At 42.5% G+C, this 23555-nt stretch overlaps 1 protein-coding gene across 4 annotated transcripts in view; it reads left to right on the forward strand.

Annotated features, from left to right (window-relative positions):
- LOC124742183 overlaps window positions 1–23555 on the forward strand; it is a 103516-nt gene that overhangs the window by 12747 nt on the left and 67214 nt on the right. For 3 of the 4 annotated variants that reach the window (XM_047248764.1, XM_047248762.1, XM_047248763.1), the window contains exon 2: window positions 19619–19934. In XM_047248764.1, coding sequence (XP_047104720.1) covers window positions 19717–19934 — 218 coding nt within the window. In that variant the 5' untranslated portion in view covers window positions 19619–19716. Of the gene's footprint in view, window positions 1–19618; window positions 19935–23555 lie in introns of those variants that run through there. The other variant, XM_047248765.1, reaches the window with a different exon arrangement.

Raw genomic sequence — 23555 nt, forward strand, 5'->3', positions numbered from 1 at the left:
CTTAATACCACTAGATTTCTTAACAGTGGGCGACAAGATTTTTTTGGTCTTGCATTACACATATTTCTAACAATTGATTTTTGTAATTTTAATATTCTAATGATTTTGCTTGTATTACCCCAAAAGATAATGCCATACCTTATAACAGCTTCAAAATAGCTGTGATAAACTACTTTTCTTATCTCCATGCTAGTTGAATATGACAAAATCTTCATAGCAAAGGTCAGGCTGTTTATCTTATTTGCTTTCTATATATGAAGACCAGGATAAATTTTGATTCCTAAAAATTTAACACAATCTGATTCTTTCAGTACTTGGTTACTGCAGGTAATATGAATTTCATTTATCTTAGAGTTTATAGTTTTGAACTGTAGTAAATGTTTTTTTCCAATATGCGATTTTAACACATTTAGTCAGAACCAGTTTTCTACACTGTCTAATAGATTTGTGGCTGTTGAGGGAATTTGTTGTGAGTGATTGGTTTTGATGAGGGCAGCTGTACCATCAGCGAATAAAACTGAGTGTGAATTTATGTTTAGTGGCAAGTCATTTATGTACAGTAAGAATAAAATTGGAACCAAAAGTCAGCCTTGTGGAATACCTTGTGAAATAATCATCCATTCAGAGAAGCAATTTCCCTTGCTTGATGATATAACTACTCTGTGTTTCTTCTTTGTGAGGTATAACCTGAACCACTCTAAAACATGACCTCCAGTTCCGTATTTTTCCATTTTATACAGGAGCCATTGATGGTTTACACAATCAAATGCTTTTATGAGGTCACAGAACAATCCTGCAACTTTGCTAGACTTGTCTAAGGCAGAACAAATTTTTTTCACAAACTCATAATAATAATAATAATAATAATAGTATTTATTCAACATCGAATAATCAGATACAATCCGTAGAAATCATACAGTGTCAGGACATCATACAGATTATTTTCTGAATACGTCAGTTTATAAATTACAAACTAAAGATTTGTTTGTATTAATAAATTTTACGTTTTGATGCATTTTACATTTGGTAGTATACAATCACAATATTACAAATATTGTTGTTATCAACATTATATTAGTTGTAGGTTAGTTAAAACTATGAGCTTGACATACTTATGAAGCAATTTTCATACAGGTATAATACTTGTCTAGGGAATGAAAAGGGTTTTCAATTAGAATTCTTTTTAGCTGATCTTTTGTTAGTGGGAAGGGTTGTGAGACTTTTTGGTTGGGCATTGGATAGCTTCAGCCCAGCATGAAGTGCATTTTTTTCATATAAAGCTGTTCTGTGGCTATTTACATGGTATCTGAACTTTAGCCTTGAATCGTACTGGTGCAGGTCACAGTTGAAATTTGGATTTATTGTTTCCACAAGCAGTATAACTTTCAATATGTATACACCTATAATGGTAAGCACACCTAACTTTGGGAACAGATTCCGACACGATTCTCGAGGTTTGGCACCACAAATAATTCTGATAGCTTTATTCTGTAGTATTAATAATGTGCTTAGGTTGGCTTGAGTTGTTGCACCCCATATTTCTACAGCATGGTTTAAATTTGATGAGAATAGGGCATGATAAGCAGTTTTTAGTACACACATGCCGTTACAATATTTGCTAATCATATTTATAGGAAACACATTCTTTGACAGCTTACATGCTAAGGAATCGATATGCATGTCCCGTTTGAGGCTGTCCTGGATTGTAATTCCGAAGAACTTTGTCCATTTTTCCTTATTTACAATGTCATTTTCTATGGATAATTTCATGTCAAATTCTATTTGTTTCCGTATGTTAAATTCCATCATTGCAGTCTTTGAAGCACTTACACCTGCCTAATATCGTGTGGGGCCCCCGCGAGGACGCAGAAGTGCCGCGGCACGACGTGGGATGCACTCGACTAACTGGAGGGAGTGGACACCACGAACCGTGCATGGCTGTCCATGAATCCGTAGGAGTGCGACGAGATGGATTCTCTTCTGACAGCACGTTGCCAGACATCCCGGATATGCTCAATAATGTTCATGTCTGGGGAGTTTGGTGGGCGGCGGTAGTGTTTAAACTCAGAAGAGTGTTCCTGGAGCCACTCTGTAGCAATTCTGGACGTGTGGGGTGTCGCATTGACCCGCTGGAATTGCCCACGTCCATGGATGCAGGTGATCAGACAGGATGCTTACGTACTTGTCACCTGCGAGAACCGTATCTAGACGTATCAGGGATCCCATATCACTCCAAGAGCTACACGCCCCTCACCACTACAGAATCTCCAGCAGCTTGAACAGTCCCCTGCTGGCGTGCAGGGTCGTTGGATTCATGAGGTTGTTTCCATACCTGTACACATCTGTCCGATCGATACAATTTGAAACGAGACTCGTCCCAGCAGGCAACACGTTTCCGGTCATCAACAGTCCAATGTCGGCGTTGAGGGGCCCAGGCGACGCATAAAGCAGTCATCGAGGGTACACGAGTGGGACTTCTGCTCCGAAAGCGCATATCGATGATGTTTCGTCGAACGGTTCGCACGCTGCCACTTGTTCGTGGCCCAGCACTGAAACCTGCAGCAATTTTCGGAAGGGTCGCACTTATGTCAGGTTGGGCGATTCTCTTCAGTCGTCGTTGGTCCCGTTCTTGTAGGATCTTTTTCTGGCCACAGCGATGTCGGGAGACCTGATGTTTTACCGGATACCTGATATTCACGGTATACTCGTGAAATGGTCGTAAGGGAAGATCCCCACTTCATCGCTACCTCGGAGATCCTGTGTCCCATCTCTCGTGCGGGGACTATAATGCCACGTTCAAACTCACGTAAATCTCGATAACCTGCCATTGTAGCAGCAGTAAACGATCTAACAACTGCGCCAGACAGTCGTTGTCTTCCATAGGCGTTGCCGACCGCAGCGCCCTATTCTGGTTGTCTGTGTGTCTCTTTGAATGCGCACGCCTGTGTCAGTTTGTTTGCCGCTTCGGTGTATGTCAGGCCCGCAGTATGGGATCGGTACCACGACGCCTCTGTCCTCGGAGACGACCGCTGCACTGCCGTTTGCTATTAAAAAGACGCCGAATGCGTGTCACGAAAAAGGACTTTGGCGGGTAACGTAACTCTGTCTTCAGTTATTAAAATTACCAATCAAAATTTGCGAATATGAGATGAAGGGAAGGACGTCATGCCAGAAAAGTTAAAAACGCTGTAACTTTGTGGCACCACTTTACTTCTCTCTCAACCAATTAGCGTCAGAAGCAACCACCACCTTATACGCATGTATTACGAAAATTTGCACGGCATGTGTCACGAAAGACGCCCGGGAGGCGCGGCCGTCGTACCCCCCCCCCCCCCCCCCCCCCCCCCTTCACGGAGACCACCCGAGTTTAAGTTGCACGAACAACGTGGCCATCTGATCAACCGACCCGGATCAGGAGAGCCACCGCAGCACATTTCAGTTACCACTGTCTATACTTTTACAAATAAATTCGTAATACTTTGTCAGCATGAACAGGAAGGAACCACGATTCACACTCGTAGCAGTGCAAGTTCAAAAACATAACAAAGTAACTTCTTTTTACATGTAAACTAAGAAAAAAATGTTGAATTTAATTGATGAAAGGAGAAAATATAAAAATGCAGTAAATGAAGCAGGCAAAAGGGAATACAAACGTCTCAGAAATGAGATCCAAAGGAAGTGCAAAATGGTTAAGCAGGGATGGCTAGAGCACAAATGTAGAGGCTTATTTCACTAGCGGTAAGATAGATACTGCCTACAGGAAAATTAAACAGACCTTTGGAGAAAAGAGAACCACTTGTACAAATATCAAGAGCTCATATGGAAACCCAGTTCTAAACAAAGAAGGGAAAGCAGAAAGGTGGAAGGGGTATATAGAGGTTCTATACAAGGTTGATGTACTTGAGGACAATATTATGGAAATAGAAGAGGATGTAGATGAAGATGAAATAGGAGATACGATACTGCATGAAGAGTTTGACAGAGCACTGAAAGACCCGAGTCGAAACAAGGCCCTGGGAGTAGACAGCATTCCATTAGAACTACTAGCGGCCTTGGGAGAGCCAGTCCTGACAAAACTCTACTATCTGGTGAGCAACATGTATGAGACCAGCGAAATACCCTCAGGCTTCAAGAAGAATATAATAATTCCAATCCCAAAGAAAGCAGGTGTTGACAGATGTGAAAATTACAGAACTATGAGTTTAATAAGTCACAGCTGCAAAATACTAACGCGAATTCTTTACAGACCTCGGCGAAGATGAGTTTGGATTCCGCAGAAATGTTGGAACACGTGAGGCAATACTGACCCCACGACTTATCTTAGATATTTCGCTGCGCCAAGTCACAACCAGACTGTTGTATTCCAACTGTACGTAGACCTCTGGCTACACGCTACAGATCGGTCTGTCACCAAAGCCAGATTTTTGCTGCCGATTCAAGCTGTGATCATATGCCCCGGCTTAACAATAGTACAGGAAATCGCGAGATGCCATAGGACGTGCTACTGGGTATTTGAGGTACCGGTGTGTACAGCAATGTAGACGACCACCTCTCCAAGGTCTCGCTGTATGGTGGTACAACACGCAATGTGTGTTCTTCATGAGCAATAAAAGGGCGGAAATGCTGTTTATGTTGATCTCTGTTCCAATTTTCTGTACAGGTCCAAAACTCTCGGTACTTAGGTGATGCAACACTGTTTTTGATGCGTATATTTCGCCGTGTTCGGTGAAGCTTGGCATGTTTGTCAAGTTTAGATCGTGCTTAACGTGTGTGCGGAAAATTTGACAAGATGGCGGACGTTGGTTGTGTCGATGATACGCAGCGCATGTTTAGTGAAAATTGCTTTATTACGATTTATCACACTGTATTGTGAGTTTCCACAACTGTGGAATATACGATCGAGGACAAAAACAAAATAGCACTGACAATTATCAAAATGATAGAGGTATCACATCTTTCCCAGCCATATACTAGGTAGCAAGGGTTTATGAACAAAATCGATGTTTTACGTATAACATACAAGAGTGAGTGCCATGACATAAAATAAATCGAAGTCCTTCGGTTCTTCCGCGTCAGAGGACAAAGTAGAAGAGAATAATTTTGCGCGTACAATACTTGGCGCTTTTTTTTCTTTTTTTCAGTGTGAGGACGAAGTTACTAACGGGTCACTGTCGTTTACGGCTTTTCGTGTGTGTGTATTTCTCTCTCATTTTTAACCATTCCCTGTACCAGGGTCTCGTTCTTTAAATATTGTTCCAGAGTCCTGTTACAAATACTGTATCTGCACTTTCAGCCATTCCCGCAAGTGCCAAAATGCAGAATACACAAAAAAGCGTCTGCTTCAAAAGTAAGGTTAAATTGACAAACTTTCTTGGCACGTGTATAGGCTTGTTTGACACGTGCGTGGCTAGATAAGAGCGAATGTGACGCACGAATTTCCTCTTTTACGCTGCGCGTAACGAGTTTTTGAGAGTTTTATTGCCCATTCGAAGAAAGCTGATTTCGTCATCGGGTTCTGATAATAATAGGCCCGTTTAGCTGATTTTGATGTGTAAATCTCTCATTTTAAGCCATTTCCTGGACCAGTGACCTTCTTCTTCTTTCTTTCTTTCTTCTTCTTCTTCTTTTTCTTCAAACATAGCACCAACGTCAATACCAGGATGGCTTTGTCTGCATTTATCGCTATTCTCATTACTGTCAAAATGGCAGAATTTTATACGAGGGCTGTTCAAAAATTAAGGTGACTTTTCAAATTGCGCGGACAACGTACATCCGGTTATCGATCTTTTTGTTTTGTTATGTTGGTACACACGTCCCGAACATACGTTCACAGTTTCAAGTTTGTTTTTGACAGATAGAAAGGTTAGACGTGTTTTAGTGTGCTCGACTATTTCCGATTATTACAAAAAAGGGAGCAAAGAATTTGTATAATCAATTTTTTATGAAAAATGGAATCAAGTGGTCTAAAAAACTTCAGATGTTGACAGTGGCATACGGTGAGTCTGCTCTAAGTGAAAAAAATGTTTACAAGTGGTACAAGCTTTTCCAAGATGGCCGAGATGCCACTGACGAACCTCGCTCTGGCCACCTCAGCACATCAACAACAGATGATAACGTCGAAGCTGTGAAGAAAATTGTTTTGGAAGATAGTCGAATTACCGTAAGACAAGCTGCTGAGGATGTTGGCATATCGGTCGGCTCGTGTCATGCAGTTGTTTTTTGGATATTTTGGGCATGAGACAAGTGTTAACGAAGTTTGTTTCGAAACTTCTCAATTTTGTTCAGAAAAACCGTCGTTTGAGCATCGTTCAGGAGCTCTTGACTTGCGATAATGATGATCCTGATTTGCTGAAATGGGTCGTACCTGGTGACGAAACATGGGTTTACTGTTGTGACGTCGAAACCAAAGCCCAGTCGTCCCAATGGAAAAGCATCCCGGAGAGGCAAGGCCGAACAAAGCACGCCAAGTCCGATCAAATGTCAAAGTTCTGCTGCTCACTGTTTTTTTTTTCCAATCACAGTGGCGTAGTGCATCGTGAATTTTTGCCTCAAGGTCGCACGGTCAATGGGTATTACCTTGACGTCCGGAACTGACGAAAAACAATTCACCGCTTTTGCACCACGATAGTGCACCTGTTCATTCATCGTTGCTTCTGGGAGATTTTTTGGCCAAAAACAACACGACAGTCATTCCTCAGCCACGATATTCACCGGATTTGGTTCCCTGCGACCTTTTTCCTGTTCCCAAAACTGAAGAGACCTATAAAAGGACGAAGATTTTCAACGATTGAGGAAATAAAAACTGCACTGCTGGAAGTACTCAAGGCTGTACCAAAAAGTTCTTATGAGAAGTGCTTCGAGGATTGGAAGAAGCGCTGCCACAAGTGTATTGCATCAAAGGGGATTACTCTGAAGGGGACAGCATGAATACTGATGAATAAATAAGTGTTTTTTCATAAAAATATAAAGTCGCCTTACTTTTTGAACACACCTCGTCTGTCGGTATCGCACTTTCAGGCACTGTAGCTCAACAAACCTAGAAAAACAGGACTATCTTGGATAGATCTATAACGCACTGTAGCACCGAAACCGCATATTTGCGTGATAAGCATGTATAAATACGAAATCCACCAAATACAGCACTACCTATCTGGTCTATGCGGGACTATAACTTCGGAAAATGTGAAAGTGAGATTGCGCTGTACGGTGTGCTTTTGTTCTACAGTCTGGGCAGAGGACACGTCATAGCTTCAACCAATCAGAACATAGAATGAGAGTACATTACACGTTATGTAATCAGCCAATCATATCATCTCATTCTCAACGCGCGTACACACAATCGACGAAAAAAATTGTTAAAACTGAAACACAAATAAAGTGGATAGTCCAGTGTACTGTACAAAACGTACAGTACCTAGCAAAATGCTGCTGTAACATACCTGTAATGTCGAGGAAACTGAAGGCGTCGGTTTCCCCAAAAAGGCAGTGAGTTGTAGTCGCGACTTGTGCTTGCAACATTCTTCAAAAGACTTCCTGTATCTTAATTCCGCTGGAAGGGTAAATTGTACCCGCTTCAACAAAAAAGTGATGTAATATTTATTTTTGGTTATGTACTCGACAGAACATACACTCAGCTAGGTAACCCTGGAAATATTTGGTCTCACTGTCGTTTTGTGGAATGGCACCTCTGGAGTCCCACTTCATTCTCTCCACGTTCTGTGTGTGGACGAAACGCTCTTACGTATCTGTAAGGTTCAGACTATGGTTCACTCTGACCTGCTGAAAACCTACAGTGTCGACTAGAGTGTTGTATTAACTGAAGCAGTCACTAACGATCGTCGTTCCAGAGAGGATCTTTCCTTTTATTATTCTGAACCACTCTTACTTCATCAGAAATTCAGTGGGCTCAAGGAAGCGTTTTTTAGCTCGGCCCTCCCTGAATTCCACCGACAGTTTCCTGAGATTTCACGGCCATTGGTGAGTCCTTTTTCGAAATTTCGCTGCGCCAAGTCACAACCAGACTGTTGTATTCCAACTGTACGTAGACCTCTGGCTACACGCTACAGATCAGTCTGTCACCAAAGCCAGATTTTTGCTGCTGATTCAAGCTGTGATCATATGCCCCGGCTTAACAATAGTACAGGAAATCGCGAGAAATTCGGAAAATACAGCCCAAAAGAGCTTAATCGCGCCCCTGCAAATCGCGACCTATTCGTAGAACAGCCAAGTACGTGTAACAACAAAAAATACAAAAGTCACAGCTTCACTGCCAGTAATGTAACCCAAGATCACTGAACCCTCCTAGAATTGACGGTTGCAGTTGGCACCAACGTGGTTCCCGTCAACACTCTTAGCAGTACGATCGTCAGTATACGGTGTAAAACAGGACATTTTGTATGTAACAAACCGATGGAGACCTTATAATTGTAATTAATTAGTGCGTAAACTATAAATTATGAGTTCCTTCGAATAAAATAAGAATAGTAAAATTTAAGATGGTTAGTAGTAATGTCCGTCGAGCAGTCTAAGGCGCTACAGTCATGGACTGTTCGGCTGGTCCCGGCGGAGGTCCGAGTCCTCCCTCGGGCATGGGTGTGTGTGTGTTTGTCCTTAGGATAATTTAGGTTAAGCAGTGTGTAAGCTTAGGGACTGATGACCTTAGCAGTTAAGCCCCATAAGATTTCACACACATTTGAACGTTTTAGTAATGTCAGTGTCATGTGTCCCACCCCCCCCCCCCTCGTCACTGTCCCCCTTTAATGTTCTAGGATTAAGTTCTGTTATTATGTCCAAGCCGTGACACACCCTCGGGAATCGCGAAATCAAAATCATTATACAGGGTGCGTCAAAAAACTGTATACACACTTTGAAGCATCATAGAAAATTTATTTCCCGGCCTACAATGTTAAATTTCTGAAAACTTAAAGTCCAATTGGAAAAATAAATGTACTTTTGCAAATGTGATTAATGTTCAAACTAGTGGCCTTCAGCATCAATACATTTCTGAGTACGAGTCACCACTGACTCCGTACATTGTACCAAAGTGTCCAAAGAGATTTCTGCGCACACCGCCTGAATCTCATTCCAAAGTGTGTCCAGGTTACTTGGTTTACGTTTGTACACCTCATCTTTTACTGTGTCCCGTAAGAAGGAATCCAGCGGCGTGAGGTGTGGAGAGCGTGCAGGAAACTGGATTGGTCCCCTGCGTCCTATCCACTGGCCTGGCACATCGTGATCCAGGTATGCTCGTACGTCCCTATGATAGTGCGGCGGGGCGCCATCTTGTTGGAAATAAAACTCATCATTACCGTATAATGCACGAATGGCAGGGAACATGGAGTCAGCAAGCATTGTTAGGTACGTTTCTCCAGTAACAGTACCTTCAAAGTGGAAAGGCCCAATGAGTCCCCTTGCAGACAAACCACACCACACATTTACACCAGGCAAATTCACAGCCTTTTCAACTGTAATGTGACGATTATCTTCAGCCCAGTACACACAACTGTGGCTATTGACAGCTCCATTGAGTTTGTATTGGACTTCATCCGACCAAATTATGCTACCCATAAATCCCGGTTCACGTCTCACCATCTCCTGAACCCATCACAAAATTCTAACCTTCTATCTGGATCGTCGTCACTTAGCTGTTGCAGCAGCCTCGGAATGTACACACGAAACTTGCCTTTCTTCAGAATGCGTTGCACACTACCAGCACTTACATTACTCTCACGTGCCGCTTGCCTCGAAGATTTTTGAGGTGAACGCTGAAACAGTTGCGAGACCGCAGTTGTGGGGAATCATCACTTGTAGCTGTACGAGGTCGCCCTGATCGACCTTTATGCACATCACACACTGTTCCACGAATTTCGAATTTCTCTCGTAGACGTGTAATTGTTAACCTTGGAGGTGGTTCTGTACCATAGTCACTTCTCCACTGTCTTCGAACCGCAGCTACATTCTCAAACTTCCAGTACCACTTAATTATCTGCTTCCGCGCTTCGAAGCTCAAACGCACGTCCGCCATGTTGCAGGTAGTTCCTTGCCACTGCTGCCACCTGTTGAAGAAACATAACATTACTTTCTCACATATATTAAACCTTGTAGAACGGGAAATAAATTCACTATAACAGTTCAAAGTGTGTATACATTTTGTTGACGCACCCTGTATATTCGGGATGGGAAAGATTTCTACATACAAGAGTAGCAATGTGATTGCTTCATTGGTGACCGTTTCACATGTCGTCTTATACATTTTTTTGACGCACCCTGTATATTCGGGATGAAAAAGATTTCTACATACAAGAGTAGCAATGTGATTGCTTCGTTGGTGACCGTTTAACATGTCTTCTTACGTCCCAGGCTAAACACATGACGGAAAAAAGCGGAACCAAAATTATATAAGAAGCCATAGCTCTAGTTATTTCTGTAGCTGCTGTATGTGTATTAATTTGTGTGTGCGGGCGAGACGAAACAGTCACTTTGCCATTGCCTGGTCGGTTCACGTCTTCTGTGCTCGCTGTAATTGGCCAACTGGATCACGTGTCCAGTGCTCAGATTGCGTCAACAAAGCCACATCGTCCAGGCAATCTAGACGCCACACTTTGCGATGCTGTTGTGCCGTACTGATGGATTTACTTGCTCATCGCGCAAATGTGCGGTTTCAGCGCTGCAGCGCATTGAAGGCCAATCCGAGAGACGTCATTGTCTTTTCGGCGTGTTGTGCTACAATGCCTCAAAATCCGATACGGGCTTGCTTGGCAAATCCGTAGTCAGATAACGATTTTGTCAAACACATTTGATCGTTTGCGGGGGCCTTAGCCGCGACATTCTGGTCTTGCACTCGACTGAAAAAACCGACCGAAAGAAAAAATCGACGGGTAAAATATTCAAATGTGTGTGAAATCTTATGGGACTCAACTGCTAAGGTCATCAGTCCCCAAGCTTACACACTACTTAAGCTAAATTATCCTAAGGACAAACACACACACACCCATGCCCGAGGGAGGACCCGAATCTCCACCGGGACCAGCTGCACAGTCCATGACTGCAGCGCCTTCGACCGATCGGCTAATCCAGCGCGGCCGACTGGCAAAGTGGTGGTTAAAACCAGTAGATTGTCCCATCACGAATTCCATAATGTTTGAAGTGAAGTGCGGTGTCATACCTTACGTAAATGGTGCCTAGGGTGTTTTGTTTGTATGTTTCAATTCTAGTTGTTGTTTATAATATGTTGTCACCGATATTTCCTGGCATATCTAAACTGTGGATCAAGTCGTGACTGCAACCTGGGACCTCCACTTTCTTCGAGCAGGTGTTGTGCTTCCTGAGCTATCCGAGCGTGACTCGCGACTCGCCTTCACAGCTTCAGTTCCGGTAGTAGCTCTTTACCTGTGTACCTCGTGTTGTTCATTTCGTGTGGGTGGTGGCTCAGATTAGTACGTTTACTGTGGTAGAGTCACCAAAGTATCCCCAATAGCTGACAGCACTGTTGGCAGCTTTCAGTTGTAGAGTGCCAACAGGTGCAGGTGAGACAATAATCGACTACAGAGGTGTGGCGTCGTTGGCGGGGAGAGGTAGCCTATAGGGAACGCGTTAAGTGACTGCTCGAAGTACCGGGTGATCAAAAAGTCGGTATAAATTTGAAACTTAATAAACCACGGAATAATGTAGATAGAGAGGTAAAAATTGACACACATGCTTGGAATGACATGGGGTTTCATTAGAACAAAAAAAAAAACGAAGTTCACAAAATGTCCGACAGATGGCGCTGGACAGCGAAACGTCAGTGACTGCGCATGACAATCGTGTATAAAAGGAGCTGTAATGAGAGTCTGAGAATCTGATGCGCCAGCAGTCGCAGCATGTTGACGTTATTCAGTTTCAAATTTATTATAGACTTTTTGATCACCCGGTAGATGCGCGAAGCAGCTGAGGCGAGCTCTTAGCAGCTGTAGAGCCAAAACATTATGACCACCTGCTTTGTCTGTCTGTGGAATGCAGTACATCACTGATTCTGCATGCCAGGGTCCGACAGCTTATTGGTAGGTTTGTGGCTGTAGATGTTCATGCACAGGTCACGTGATTCGCACAAATAATGGGCTGCAGATTTGTGTGCGCGGTGGAGGTGCCTAATAGTGACAAAAACACGTAGGATTTCCATCACGCGAATTTGGTCAGCGAGACATTAATGTGAGCTATAATGCTCCTCAAATTCCTGTTCCACGGTTCTGGCTCCGAGATGCGGACAACTATACTGCAGAAAGATAACACCGCCATTGGGGAAGACATCTAGCGTGACGGGATGCAGGTGGTTTGCATTTGTCAGAGTGCCTTTGATTACTGCCACAGGTGCTGAGCAAATGCGGGAGAATGTCTCCCAGAGCATAACGCTGGTCCTACCAGCCCGCGTCCGTGGTGCGCTGCACATTCTGAGCCGCCGTTCACCTCGATGGCGGCATTTGTGGACATGACCGTTGTTTACCAAAAATGTGATTCACCCGAAGAGCTGACACGTTTCATCGATCGTCAGTCGAACCCCGACGGTCCCGCGGCCACTGCACATGTGCACTACTGACCATTAAAATAGCTACACCATGAAGATGACGTGCTACAGACGCGAAATTTAACCGACAGGAAGAAGATGCTGTGATATGCAAATGATGAGCTTTGCAGAGCATTCACACAAGGTTGGCGCCGGTGGCGACACCTACAACGAGCTGGCATGAAGAAAGTTTCCAACCAATTTCTCATACACAAACAGCAGTTGACCGGCGTTGCCTGGTGAAACGTTGTTGTGATGCCTCGAGTAAGGAGGAGAAATGCGTACCATCACGTTTCCGACTTTGATAAAGGTCGGATTGTAGCCTATCGCGATTGTGGTTTATCGTATCACGACATTGCTGCTCGCATTGGTCGAGATCCGATCACTGTTAGCAGAATAAGGAATCGGTGGGTTCAGGAGGGTAATACAGAACGCCATGATAGATCCCAACGGCCTCGTATCACTAGCAGTCGAGATGACAGGCATCTTATCCACATGGCTGTAACGGATCGTGCAGCCACGTCTCGATCCCTGAGTCAACAGTTTGGGGAAGTTTGGAAGACAACAACCATATGCACGAACAGTTCCACGACGTTTGCAGCAGGATGGACTATCAGCTCGGAGACCGTGGCTGCAGTTACCCTTGACGTTGCATCACAGACAGGAGTGCCTGCGATGGTGTACTCGACGACGAACCTGGGTGCACGAATGGCAAAACGTCATTTTTTCGGATGGATCCAGGTTCTGTTTACAGCATCATGATGGTCGCATCCGTGTTTGGCGACATTGCGGTGAACGCACATTGGAAGCGTGTATTCGTCATCGCCATACTGGCGTATCACCCGGCGTGATGGTATGGGGTGCCATTGGTTACACGTCTCGGTCACCTCTTGTTCGGATTGACGGCACTTTGAACAGTGGGCGTTACATTTCAGATGTGTTACGACCCGTGGCTCTACCCTCCATTCAATCCCTGCGAAACCCTACATTTCAGCAGGATAATGCACGACCGCATGTAGCAGGTCCTGTACGGGCCTTTCTGGATACAAAAAATGTTCAACTGCTGCCCTGGCCTGCACATTCGCCAGATCTCTCACCTATTGAAAACGTGTGGTCAATGGTGGCCGAGCAAGTGGCTCATCACAATATGCCAGTCACTACTCTTGATGAAGTGTGTTATCGTGTTGAAGCTGCATGGGCAGCTGTACCTGTACACGCTATTCAAGCTGTGTTTCACTCAATGCCCAGGCGTATCAAGGTCGTTATTACGGCCAGAAGTGGTTCTTCTGGGTATTGATTTCTCAGGATCTATGCACCGAAATTGCGTGAAAATGTAATCACATCTCAGTTCTAGTATAATATATTTGTCCAATGAATACCAGTTTATCATATGTATTTCTTCTTGGTGTAGCAATTTTAATGGCCAGTAGTGTAATTGACAATGTTGTCGGGTTAAAGTGCGAACATGTACGGATGGTCTGCTGCATAACATCGTGATCGATAATGTACGATGAAACACTCGTGTGTGCACCGACATTGTGCTCGTTTGGCCGAGACGCCACAGCTCACCACCTATCCTGCCGACGTTCTCTGATGAGTAGTGGATGTCCAACCGTTTAGTGCCTAGTGCTAGTTTCACTGTCCTTCTACCTCTTTCTGTAGATGCTCGAGACAGTGGCGTGTAAACATTTGATCAGCTTATCCATTTTCGAGATACTCTTTCACAGGCACTGCGTAGTAGTAATCTACCCTTTATCAGAGTCACTTATCTGAATGGCTTTCCCCATTTGCAACCCGTATCTTCTCTACGTGTCTGCCCCACTTGTATACTTTTGTTACCACATCGTATGCCCACAACGCCACCAGGCAGCAACGGATGTCGCGGTGGTCAGTGGTCGTAATCGTTTGACTCGTAAGTGTTGTAGGAACAGTGGAGGTGACAATCCGTTGGCAGCAATGATCTCATGGACGGGGTTGCCGTGACGAACTGTGCTGTAATGTAGCGGAGGTCTGGGTTATGTTGGAAGCCGATTGTTCGTCCGAGTTAGCGAACCTGTCGAATGTCTCGCCAGAAAATTCTGTTTCTGTTAAGTAATATAATAATAATAATAATAATAATAATAATATCACATCACAGCCAAGGCAGATTAAGCGTGGAATATATCAAGCAAACGCATTAAGTCCTTTCTGGTTCTGCCTTGCTCTGAACCCACTACCCAACATGCTAAATAATACAAATTATGGATATAATATTACTAGAACATACCAACACAAAATCATACATTTGCTATACATGGATGATCTAAAACTACTGGCAGCAACAAATCAACAACTCAACCAATTACTAAAGATAACAGAAGTATTCAGCAATGATATAAATATGGCTTTCGGAACAGATAAATGTAAGAAAAATAGCATAGTCAAGGGAAAACACACTAAACAAGAAGATTACTTATTGGATAACCACAGTGACTGCATAGAAGCGATGGAAAAAACAGATGCCTATAAATATCTAAGATACAGGCAAAAAATAGGAATAGATAATACAAATATTAAAGAAGAACTAAAAGAAAAATATAGACAAAGACTAACAAAAATACTGAAAACAGAATTGACAGCAAGAAACAAGACAAAAGCTATAAATACTTATGCTATACCAATATCTACCTACTCATTTGCAGTAGTGAAATGGAGTAACACAGACCTAGAAGCGCTCAATACACTTACACGATCACAATGCCACAAATATAGAATACATCACATACATTCAGCAACAGAAAGATTCACATTAAGCAGAACGAAAGGAGGAAGGGGATTTATCGACATAATAAACCTACATTATGGACAGGTAGACAATTTAAGAAAATTCTTTATAGAACGAGCAGAAACTAGAAACATACACAAAGCAATCACTCATATAAATACATCAGCTACACCTTTGCAATTTCATAACCACTTCTACAATCCTTTAGATCACATAACATCAACAGATACAAAGAAAGTAAATTGGAAAAAGAAAACACTATATGGCAAGCACCTGTATCATCTAACACAGCCACACATTGATCAAGACGCATCCGACACTTGACTAAGAAAAGGCAATATATACAGTGAGATGGAAGGATTCATGATTGCAATACAGGGTCAAACAATAAACACCAGATATTACAGCAAGCATGTATTAAAGATCCCAATACCACAACAGATAAATGCAGACTTTGCAAACAACAAATAGAAACAGTAGATCACATCACAAGTGGATGTACAATACTAGCAAATATAGAATACACCAGAAGACATGACAATGTAGCAAAAATAATACATCAACAACTTGCCATACAACATAAACTAATAAAACAACACGTTCCCACATACAAGTATGCACCACAAAATGTACTGGTGAATGATGAATACAAATTATACTGGAACAGAACCATTATAACAGATAAAACAACACCACATAACAAACCTGACATCATACTCACCAATAAAAAGAAGAAATTAACACAACTAATCGAAATATCCATACCCAATACAACAAATATACAGAAGAAAACAGGAGAAAAAATTGAAAATTAGATCCAACTGGCTGAGGAAGTCAAGGACATGTGGCATCAGGATAAAGTTGACATTATACCAATTATACATCAACTACAGGAGTCATACCACACAATATCCACCAGTACATCAACGCAATACAGCTGCATCCAAACTTATATATAGAACTACAGAAATCTGTAATTATTGATGTTCAATTACCCGAACGTTCCTAAATGCAATGTAACATATACCGTACAGTTAAAAGGAAGTCACGCTTGATCGAGGTCCGTGTCACTTTCCATTTTTAACCAGATATAACATCTGAGAAAGGAAAGAAATAATAATAGCTTTTTTCAACATCGAATGGTACACTGCACACGTACAAAGAAACAGTAATGATTAAAGTTATTTGTACAATACACAAGACACATTCTTCTGAATACGTCATTAATTTACAACAAAATTACAATAAGATGTTTATTGATTTCTATTCACATAATTTCGCGAAGCATTTGTTGTTCTTCGAGTAAGTAAGTATGGTACTCTTCTAATGTGTAGAAAGGGTGTTTTACTAAAAGTTTCTTAAGCTGGTGCTTCAATTTAACTGTAGGAAGAGCCACGACTGCACTAGGCAGTGCATTAGCCAATTTTATACCTGCGTACTGAGGCCCCTTTTCGTAAAGTGCTGTTCTGTGGGTGCCAATGTAAAAACTTTATTTCTAGTATTGTACTGGTCGAAATCTGAATAAGTGTTCGGGTGCAGTCTTTTCAGAAGCAATATGGCTTTTAGAATGTATGTGTTTACAACACTTAACACCTCAGTTTTTGGAAACAAGTTGTGACAAGATTTCCTATATTTTGCTCCACAGATTATTCTCACACCCCTTTTTTGAAGAATGAGTTTGGTTGTTGCCCCCCAAATTTCAATACTGTAGTTCAAGTGAGAGGAGAAAAGAGCACGGTATGCAGTCCATAGGACTACAGTGTCTCTACAGAACTTGTTAATAGTACTGATTGCAAATATATTTTTTGACAACTTAGTTGTTAGGGAGTCAATATGTGTGTCCCATTTCAGGTTGCTTTGGATTGTTACGCCAAGGAATTTTGCACTAGACTCTTTCTTTACCAATTCGTTGACAATGTATAATTTAATTTCATTATTCAAACTACTTTTGTTAAACTCCATCAAACATGTTTTACTGGTGCTTACATTTAAGTGGCTTTCATTAAAAAACTGAACAATTTCTTTTGTCACATTATTACACTTGGCCTCTAGTTCACTACACAACTCCTTTTTACACACAATGGACGTGTCATTGGCATACAAAACAATTTTTGAATTTATAGTGCAGTATTTAATATCATTTACATAGATAAAGAACAGAAGGGGGCCCAACACCGAGCCCTGGGGCACGCCATATTTTATGCAAGCGATCTCTGACTTGTAGACACCACTTTCCGTTTTAAGCAGAACAAACTGTTTTCTAATGCTCACATAACACTTTATTAGGTCATAAGCAGCGCCTCTAATGCCCATGTTCCGTAGCTTGTCTAATAGGATGTCAACATTCACACAATCAAAGGCTTTTTCTAGGTCTAGGTATGAAATTTGTAGTGACAGACTGACCAGTAGTGTAACCTGAGCCCTAAGTTAGATTGGAAGATGATAGTCTGATTGTGCGTTGGCAAAGCCAATGAATGTGATGGCTTTCTTTTTGTATAGGCTACTGTATTGTGCATTCCAGAGTTAAATTTATGTCGCTGGTGAAGACACTATTTTCTTACAGTGGCTATATTTTCAGATTTTCAGTACATCTACATCTACACCCATACTCCGCAAGCCACCTGACGGTGTGTGGCGGAGGGTACCTTGAGCACCTCTATCGGTTCTCCCTTCTATTCCAGTCCCGTATTCGCGGAAAGAAAGATTGTCGGTATGCCTCTGTGTGGGCTCTAATCTCTCTCATTTTCTCCTCACGGTCTCTTCGCGAGATATACGTTGGGGGGAGCAATGTACTGCTTGACTCCTCGATGAAGGTATGTTCTCGAAACTTCAACAAAAACCCGTACCGAGCTACTGAGCGTCTCTCTTGCAGAGTCTTCCACTGGAGTTTATCCATCATCTCCGTAACGTTTCCGCAATCACTAAATGATCCTGTAACGAGGTGTGCTGCTTTCTGTTGGATCTTCTCTCTCTCTTCTATCAACCCTATCTGGTTCGGATCCCACAATGTTGAGCAATATTCAAGCAGTGGACAAACAAGTTTACTGTAACCTACTTCCTTTGTTTTCGGACTGCATTTCCTTAGAATTCTTCATGTGAATGTCAGTCTGGCATCTGCTTTACCAACGATCAATTTTATATGATCATTCCATTTTAGATCATTGCTAATGCCTATTCCCAGAAAATTTATGGAATTAACTGCTTCCATTTGCCGACCTGCTATATTGTATCTAAATGATAAAGGATATTTCTTCCTATGTATTCGCAGCACATTACACTTGTCTACATTGAGATTCAGTTGCCATTCCCTGCACCATGTGTCAATTCATTGCAGATCCTCCTGCATTTCAGTACAATTTTCCATTCTTACAACCTCTCGATGTACCACAGCATCATCCGCAAAAAGCCTCGGTGAACTTCCGATGTTATCCACAAGGTCATTTATATATATTGTGAATAGCAACGGTGCTACGACACTCCATTGCGGCACACCTGAAATCACTTTTACTTCGGAAGACTTCTCTCCATTGAGAATGACATGCTGCGCTCTGCTATCTAGGAACTCTTCAATCCAATCAGACAATTGGTCTGATAGTCCATATGCCCTTACTTTGACTGTGGGGAACTGTATCGAACGCCTTGCGGAAGTCAAGAAACACGGCATCTACCTGTGAACCCGTGTCTATGGCCCTCTGAGTCTCGTGGAGAAAAGCGCGAGCTGGGTTTCACACAATCGTCTTTTTTGAAACGCGTGCTGATTCCTACAGAGTAGATTTCTAGTCTCCAGAAAAGTCATTATACTCGAACATAATACATGTTCCAAAATTCTACAACTGATGGATGTTAGAGATATAGGTCTATAGTTCTGCACATCTGTTCGACGTCCCTTCTTGAAAACGGGGATGACCTGTGCCCTTTTCCAATCTTTTGGAACGCTACGCTTTTCTACAGACCTACGGTACACCTACATCAGATGGCATTAACAAGAACAGCATTCCTGACTCTCAGTGCCAATGGAGATCCTGTGACATCATCGGAATTTATATTGCAGTGTTTCTGTTTTTTATTATGTCAGCTGTCAGTTATTCCTTAAGGCACATATCTCTATCACATCAATGATGTGAGCGGTCTGTTGGCTCAATATCACACTATTAACTTGTCCTGAAATAGTTTCAGCCATAAGAAATGATTTCAGCGACAGTTGTCAAATAATGTTGGCATGTCGTTGCTGTTATTTGTTCCATTAACACAGTGGGAAGTAGCTGAAATCCGTGTGAGTGCGGGTTTGTAATGCTGTTTATGTTTTTTTGCAGTGTCTGCAAGCATATCCGACAGACGTCCACTCGACAGCTCGTCACCTCCCCTGGCGCCTTCCACCTCACCGTGGTCCGACTGCAGGCTCGACAGTGAAATGGCTTCAGTGTCTGAGCACAGTGGACTGTGCCACGCAGGAGAAGGCGCTGCAGTGTGGCGTACGAGCATTGACGACTTGCCTGAGGAGATACTGATAAAGATCTTCTCTCACTTGTCTTTCACTGAGCTAGTGGACGTGGTACGGAAAGTGTGCCGTCGTTGGAGAAAGCTGTCGCGAGATTTGAGGTTGTGGGCTGACAAGGAATACCATGTCGGGTAAGTAACCTGCTGGCTGTAACATTGTAAAACTGACGTGGGAACTTTGGATGTGAGCACACTGTCGGCACAACTTAGGTCATTCTGCTTTTGTATTCAAAATGAGTTCCACTTTTAGAATCCTGTAAAGGAGCTAATACCTATTTGATTTTGGTATATTTGTTAGATTGAGTGTGTTAGCTAAATTGGATAGTGTCATTTGGTGCACAGGTGCTAGTAATAAACTGTCTTCTTTTACTTCTTCGTTAGTCTTGTACCCTGTTCTGTTTGTGAACCAGGGTATACGCCATATTTTTACCTTTCTTTTCTACCCCTTGCGAGAATGTACCCATTCATTTTTTTCTTGCGCACATTTTTCCCTGACGGAGTTTCAAAACATTCCAAAGATCAGTGACTCTCTCTGCCGATTAAATATCTTTCTGCCCACCACCAGTTCCTATTGTGCTCTGGCGTAAAAGTCTACGATAGGGCCAGTGGTGTACTTACATGTTTAATGCAAGAAACATTTCTGTATGTTTTCCCCACATTACATTTTCATCTATCCGTACTCCTAAAAATTTAGTGACACGGGTTTTCTTTATCTTACACTGCCCAAGTTCTGTTGTTATGTGGCTCCTAGTTTGTTTTATGTCTGAAGTCTACCAAAACTCTTTCTTTGTCATTCACAATTAAAATGTTATCCATAAACAATACATTTCATCTTTCTGCGCTACTGTGACTGTCTTCTGAAGGCCAGCATCATTCATAGCTTTAACAGACAGATTGGTGTCATCAGCAAACAATATTGTACCTGCTGCTGATACATGGCTTGGCATGCCATTTATAAATATTAAGAACAGCAGTGGTGCCAGCAGGGAGTCTTGTGGCACCCTGTATCCGACTCTTTGGTATTCTGATGAGTAAACTTTCCCTGTATCTTTACCATTTGGTGCCTGTTAGAAAGATAAGATTTGAACCATTCATATGAATCCCACAACATAGCAATATAGCTCTCTCTCTCTCTCTCTCTCTCTCTCTCTCTCTCTCTCTCTCTCTCTCTCCCCCCATCTCTCTCTTTCTTTCTTTTAAAAAAAATACATAAGACATGTTGATGACACCTCCCTATCCCCCCCCCCCCCCCCTGGTCATGATTGATTATATAATGAACTTTTCTCTGATCAGGAACTCTCTCAGGCTCTTGACGCATCAAACAGTGTGGCCTCAGGCCCTGGTTCAGTTCATCATCCAACATGTGAATGTTACTCAAACCTGGCCAGAAAGTATTTTTGCTTTTCAGGGTCAAGATAGTATCCCTATCCTTAAACCAGGCAAAATTCAGACATCCATTGACAGCTACTGACCGATTAGCCTCATCAGTGTGCTCTGAAAACTGCTCGAAAAGATGGTGGCCCGACGGTTGTTCTGGTTTCTCGAATCACTGGGCCTTTTGTCCCCCAGTTTCCAGGAGGAACAATCCTCAATTAACCATGTGGTTAGGTTGGAAACAGCAATCTGATGGGGTGTTTCTAAATGGTGAAATCTCATTGAAGCCTTTTTTATCTCCATGAGGCATACATCACTGCCCAGCATGATCACATTTTACTTAACCTAAATGACAGGGGCTTTCAAGACGCCCTACTGATTTTTGTCGGCTTTTACTCCACTGATTTTTTCGTGTTACAGTCAGTACACCACTCAGAGTGCACGGGTCCAAAAAAATGGCAGGGCTCCATGCATTTCACAACCTGTCATACCTCTCGTCACACTCACATTGTTTCAACTTTAGCATTTGTAACAGCTCCCAGTCTGTAGCCTTCACCAAACAACAATTTCAAGGTGTATCCACGGAGCCTCCACTTGGACCCTTTCCCGCGACCTCCAATTCTCTTCGACAAAAATGTGAGACACGCATTTGTGTCGTCCTACCGCAGTCCGTCTGGACCCAGAGCTCGACTTGTGTACTTAGTGCCGGGATGTTGTTGCACAGTCTCAATTTTTGGGATTCCTCTTTGATAAAAGGCTGACACAGCTGTCCCATATTTGTTAACTAAAGAGTCACCCGCACGCGTAAGCTTAAACCTCTCCACTTCCTCGCCCACACCTCTCGGGGAGCAAATCATCCTATTCGGCCTAACTCCGTACGTACCGGGCCACAGTTTCGACCTAACTGGATGGTGGTCACCAGGTTTATGCTTCAGGGGTACCTTCAAATTTGAAATGACTGCACCCAGTCTGTCATCGTGGAATAAGTCGAGTCACTGGCACCAGTCCACAGCTCGTCGTATAGTGGCTGCCTCTGGGCTCCAGTGTCCCGGGTTCGATGCCCGGACCGGTTGGGGATTTTCTCTGCCCGGGGTTGGGTGTTTGTGTTGTCCTCATCATTTCTTCATCATCATCATCATCATCATCATCATCATTTGTGATTGTGGCTAGATTGGGTTGTGTAAAAATTGGGACTTCGTGCGGGTGCTGATGACCACGCAGTTGAGTGCCCCACACACCAATCATCATCATCATCATCATCATCATCATCATCAGACCACTTCATTGAGACCACTTCCTTTGACACTCTGTGATATAGCATGGTTCTCCTCTCCCATCTGCTAAGTTTTGAATATCTGCTGATTGCAAATTTTTTTTCTTTCCTATAATTTTCTACCATGTTTCCAGTACTGTTTTGTAAGTCATATATGGCACATGTATTGCTTTTGCAGAGGTGTAACTGGGCTTTCTCCATTTAGCTTTGTCGTTTAGTTTATTCTTCTCACTACGCTGATTGCATTGGTGGCATCAGTTTGGCTGTGGAAGGTGTTGATTAAGTATTACAATCGATTGGGGTTAACACCATAGTTCGATACGTGTGAAACTTGGTGAGCTAATCGGCACAATTTAATTTAATGACCCATACCAACAGAATGCTGAGCATTCTGACTTTTATGGAAAGTACTTTAAATTACCAGTGACAAGACAGTTGACATTCAAATACATCAGCAGCCCCGTCTTCCATTACAAATTTCATCATAGCTACTGTTAGATTATGACTTTTGACTACTTATTTTTGTGTATAAAATGATATGCAGTATTGATTAATTGATTTAATAATTAATAATTTCATATAATTTACCCTAATTTGCAGTAGGGCACTGATGCATGTAAATAAGGGATCTACATTGTGTGAAAGTAATAGCACCCAAGTATTTTTCTGAATTTCTGACCAGCAACATTTTCTGTGAGCCAAAATCATATTAGTTCTTGTAATATAAGAAAATCAGAAAAATCCAACCTAGCCATTCTTAAACCACAATGTAGCCTCCAAAATAGCAGTTTGTTCTTGTGCCAGTCTACAAAGAGTCAGACTTCACCCAGAATTGGCAGTCGGTCGTTTGAAAGCTCACGAGTAAGACCTATGTCGGGAGCACCCCCAGTGTCAATTTGTGCCACTACTACGTGTGTTCGGCGAGTAAAAATATGTCCACTGACAACAGCAAAGCTCGAGACTTGGATGCTTAATAATTTTTGAGTGATTTCTGTAGCCTAAATTAATGAACATCTTTACTAAACTGTGTTGTGATTGAAAAATGGTAGGAAATGTTACGGTCATCAAAACTACCGATTGTTGAATACTGAAGCTCGTTATGGACT

The sequence above is a fragment of the Schistocerca piceifrons genome, unplaced genomic scaffold, assembly GCF_021461385.2.
Source record: "Schistocerca piceifrons isolate TAMUIC-IGC-003096 unplaced genomic scaffold, iqSchPice1.1 HiC_scaffold_2171, whole genome shotgun sequence".
In the NCBI taxonomy this organism is placed as follows: domain Eukaryota; kingdom Metazoa; phylum Arthropoda; class Insecta; order Orthoptera; family Acrididae; genus Schistocerca; species Schistocerca piceifrons.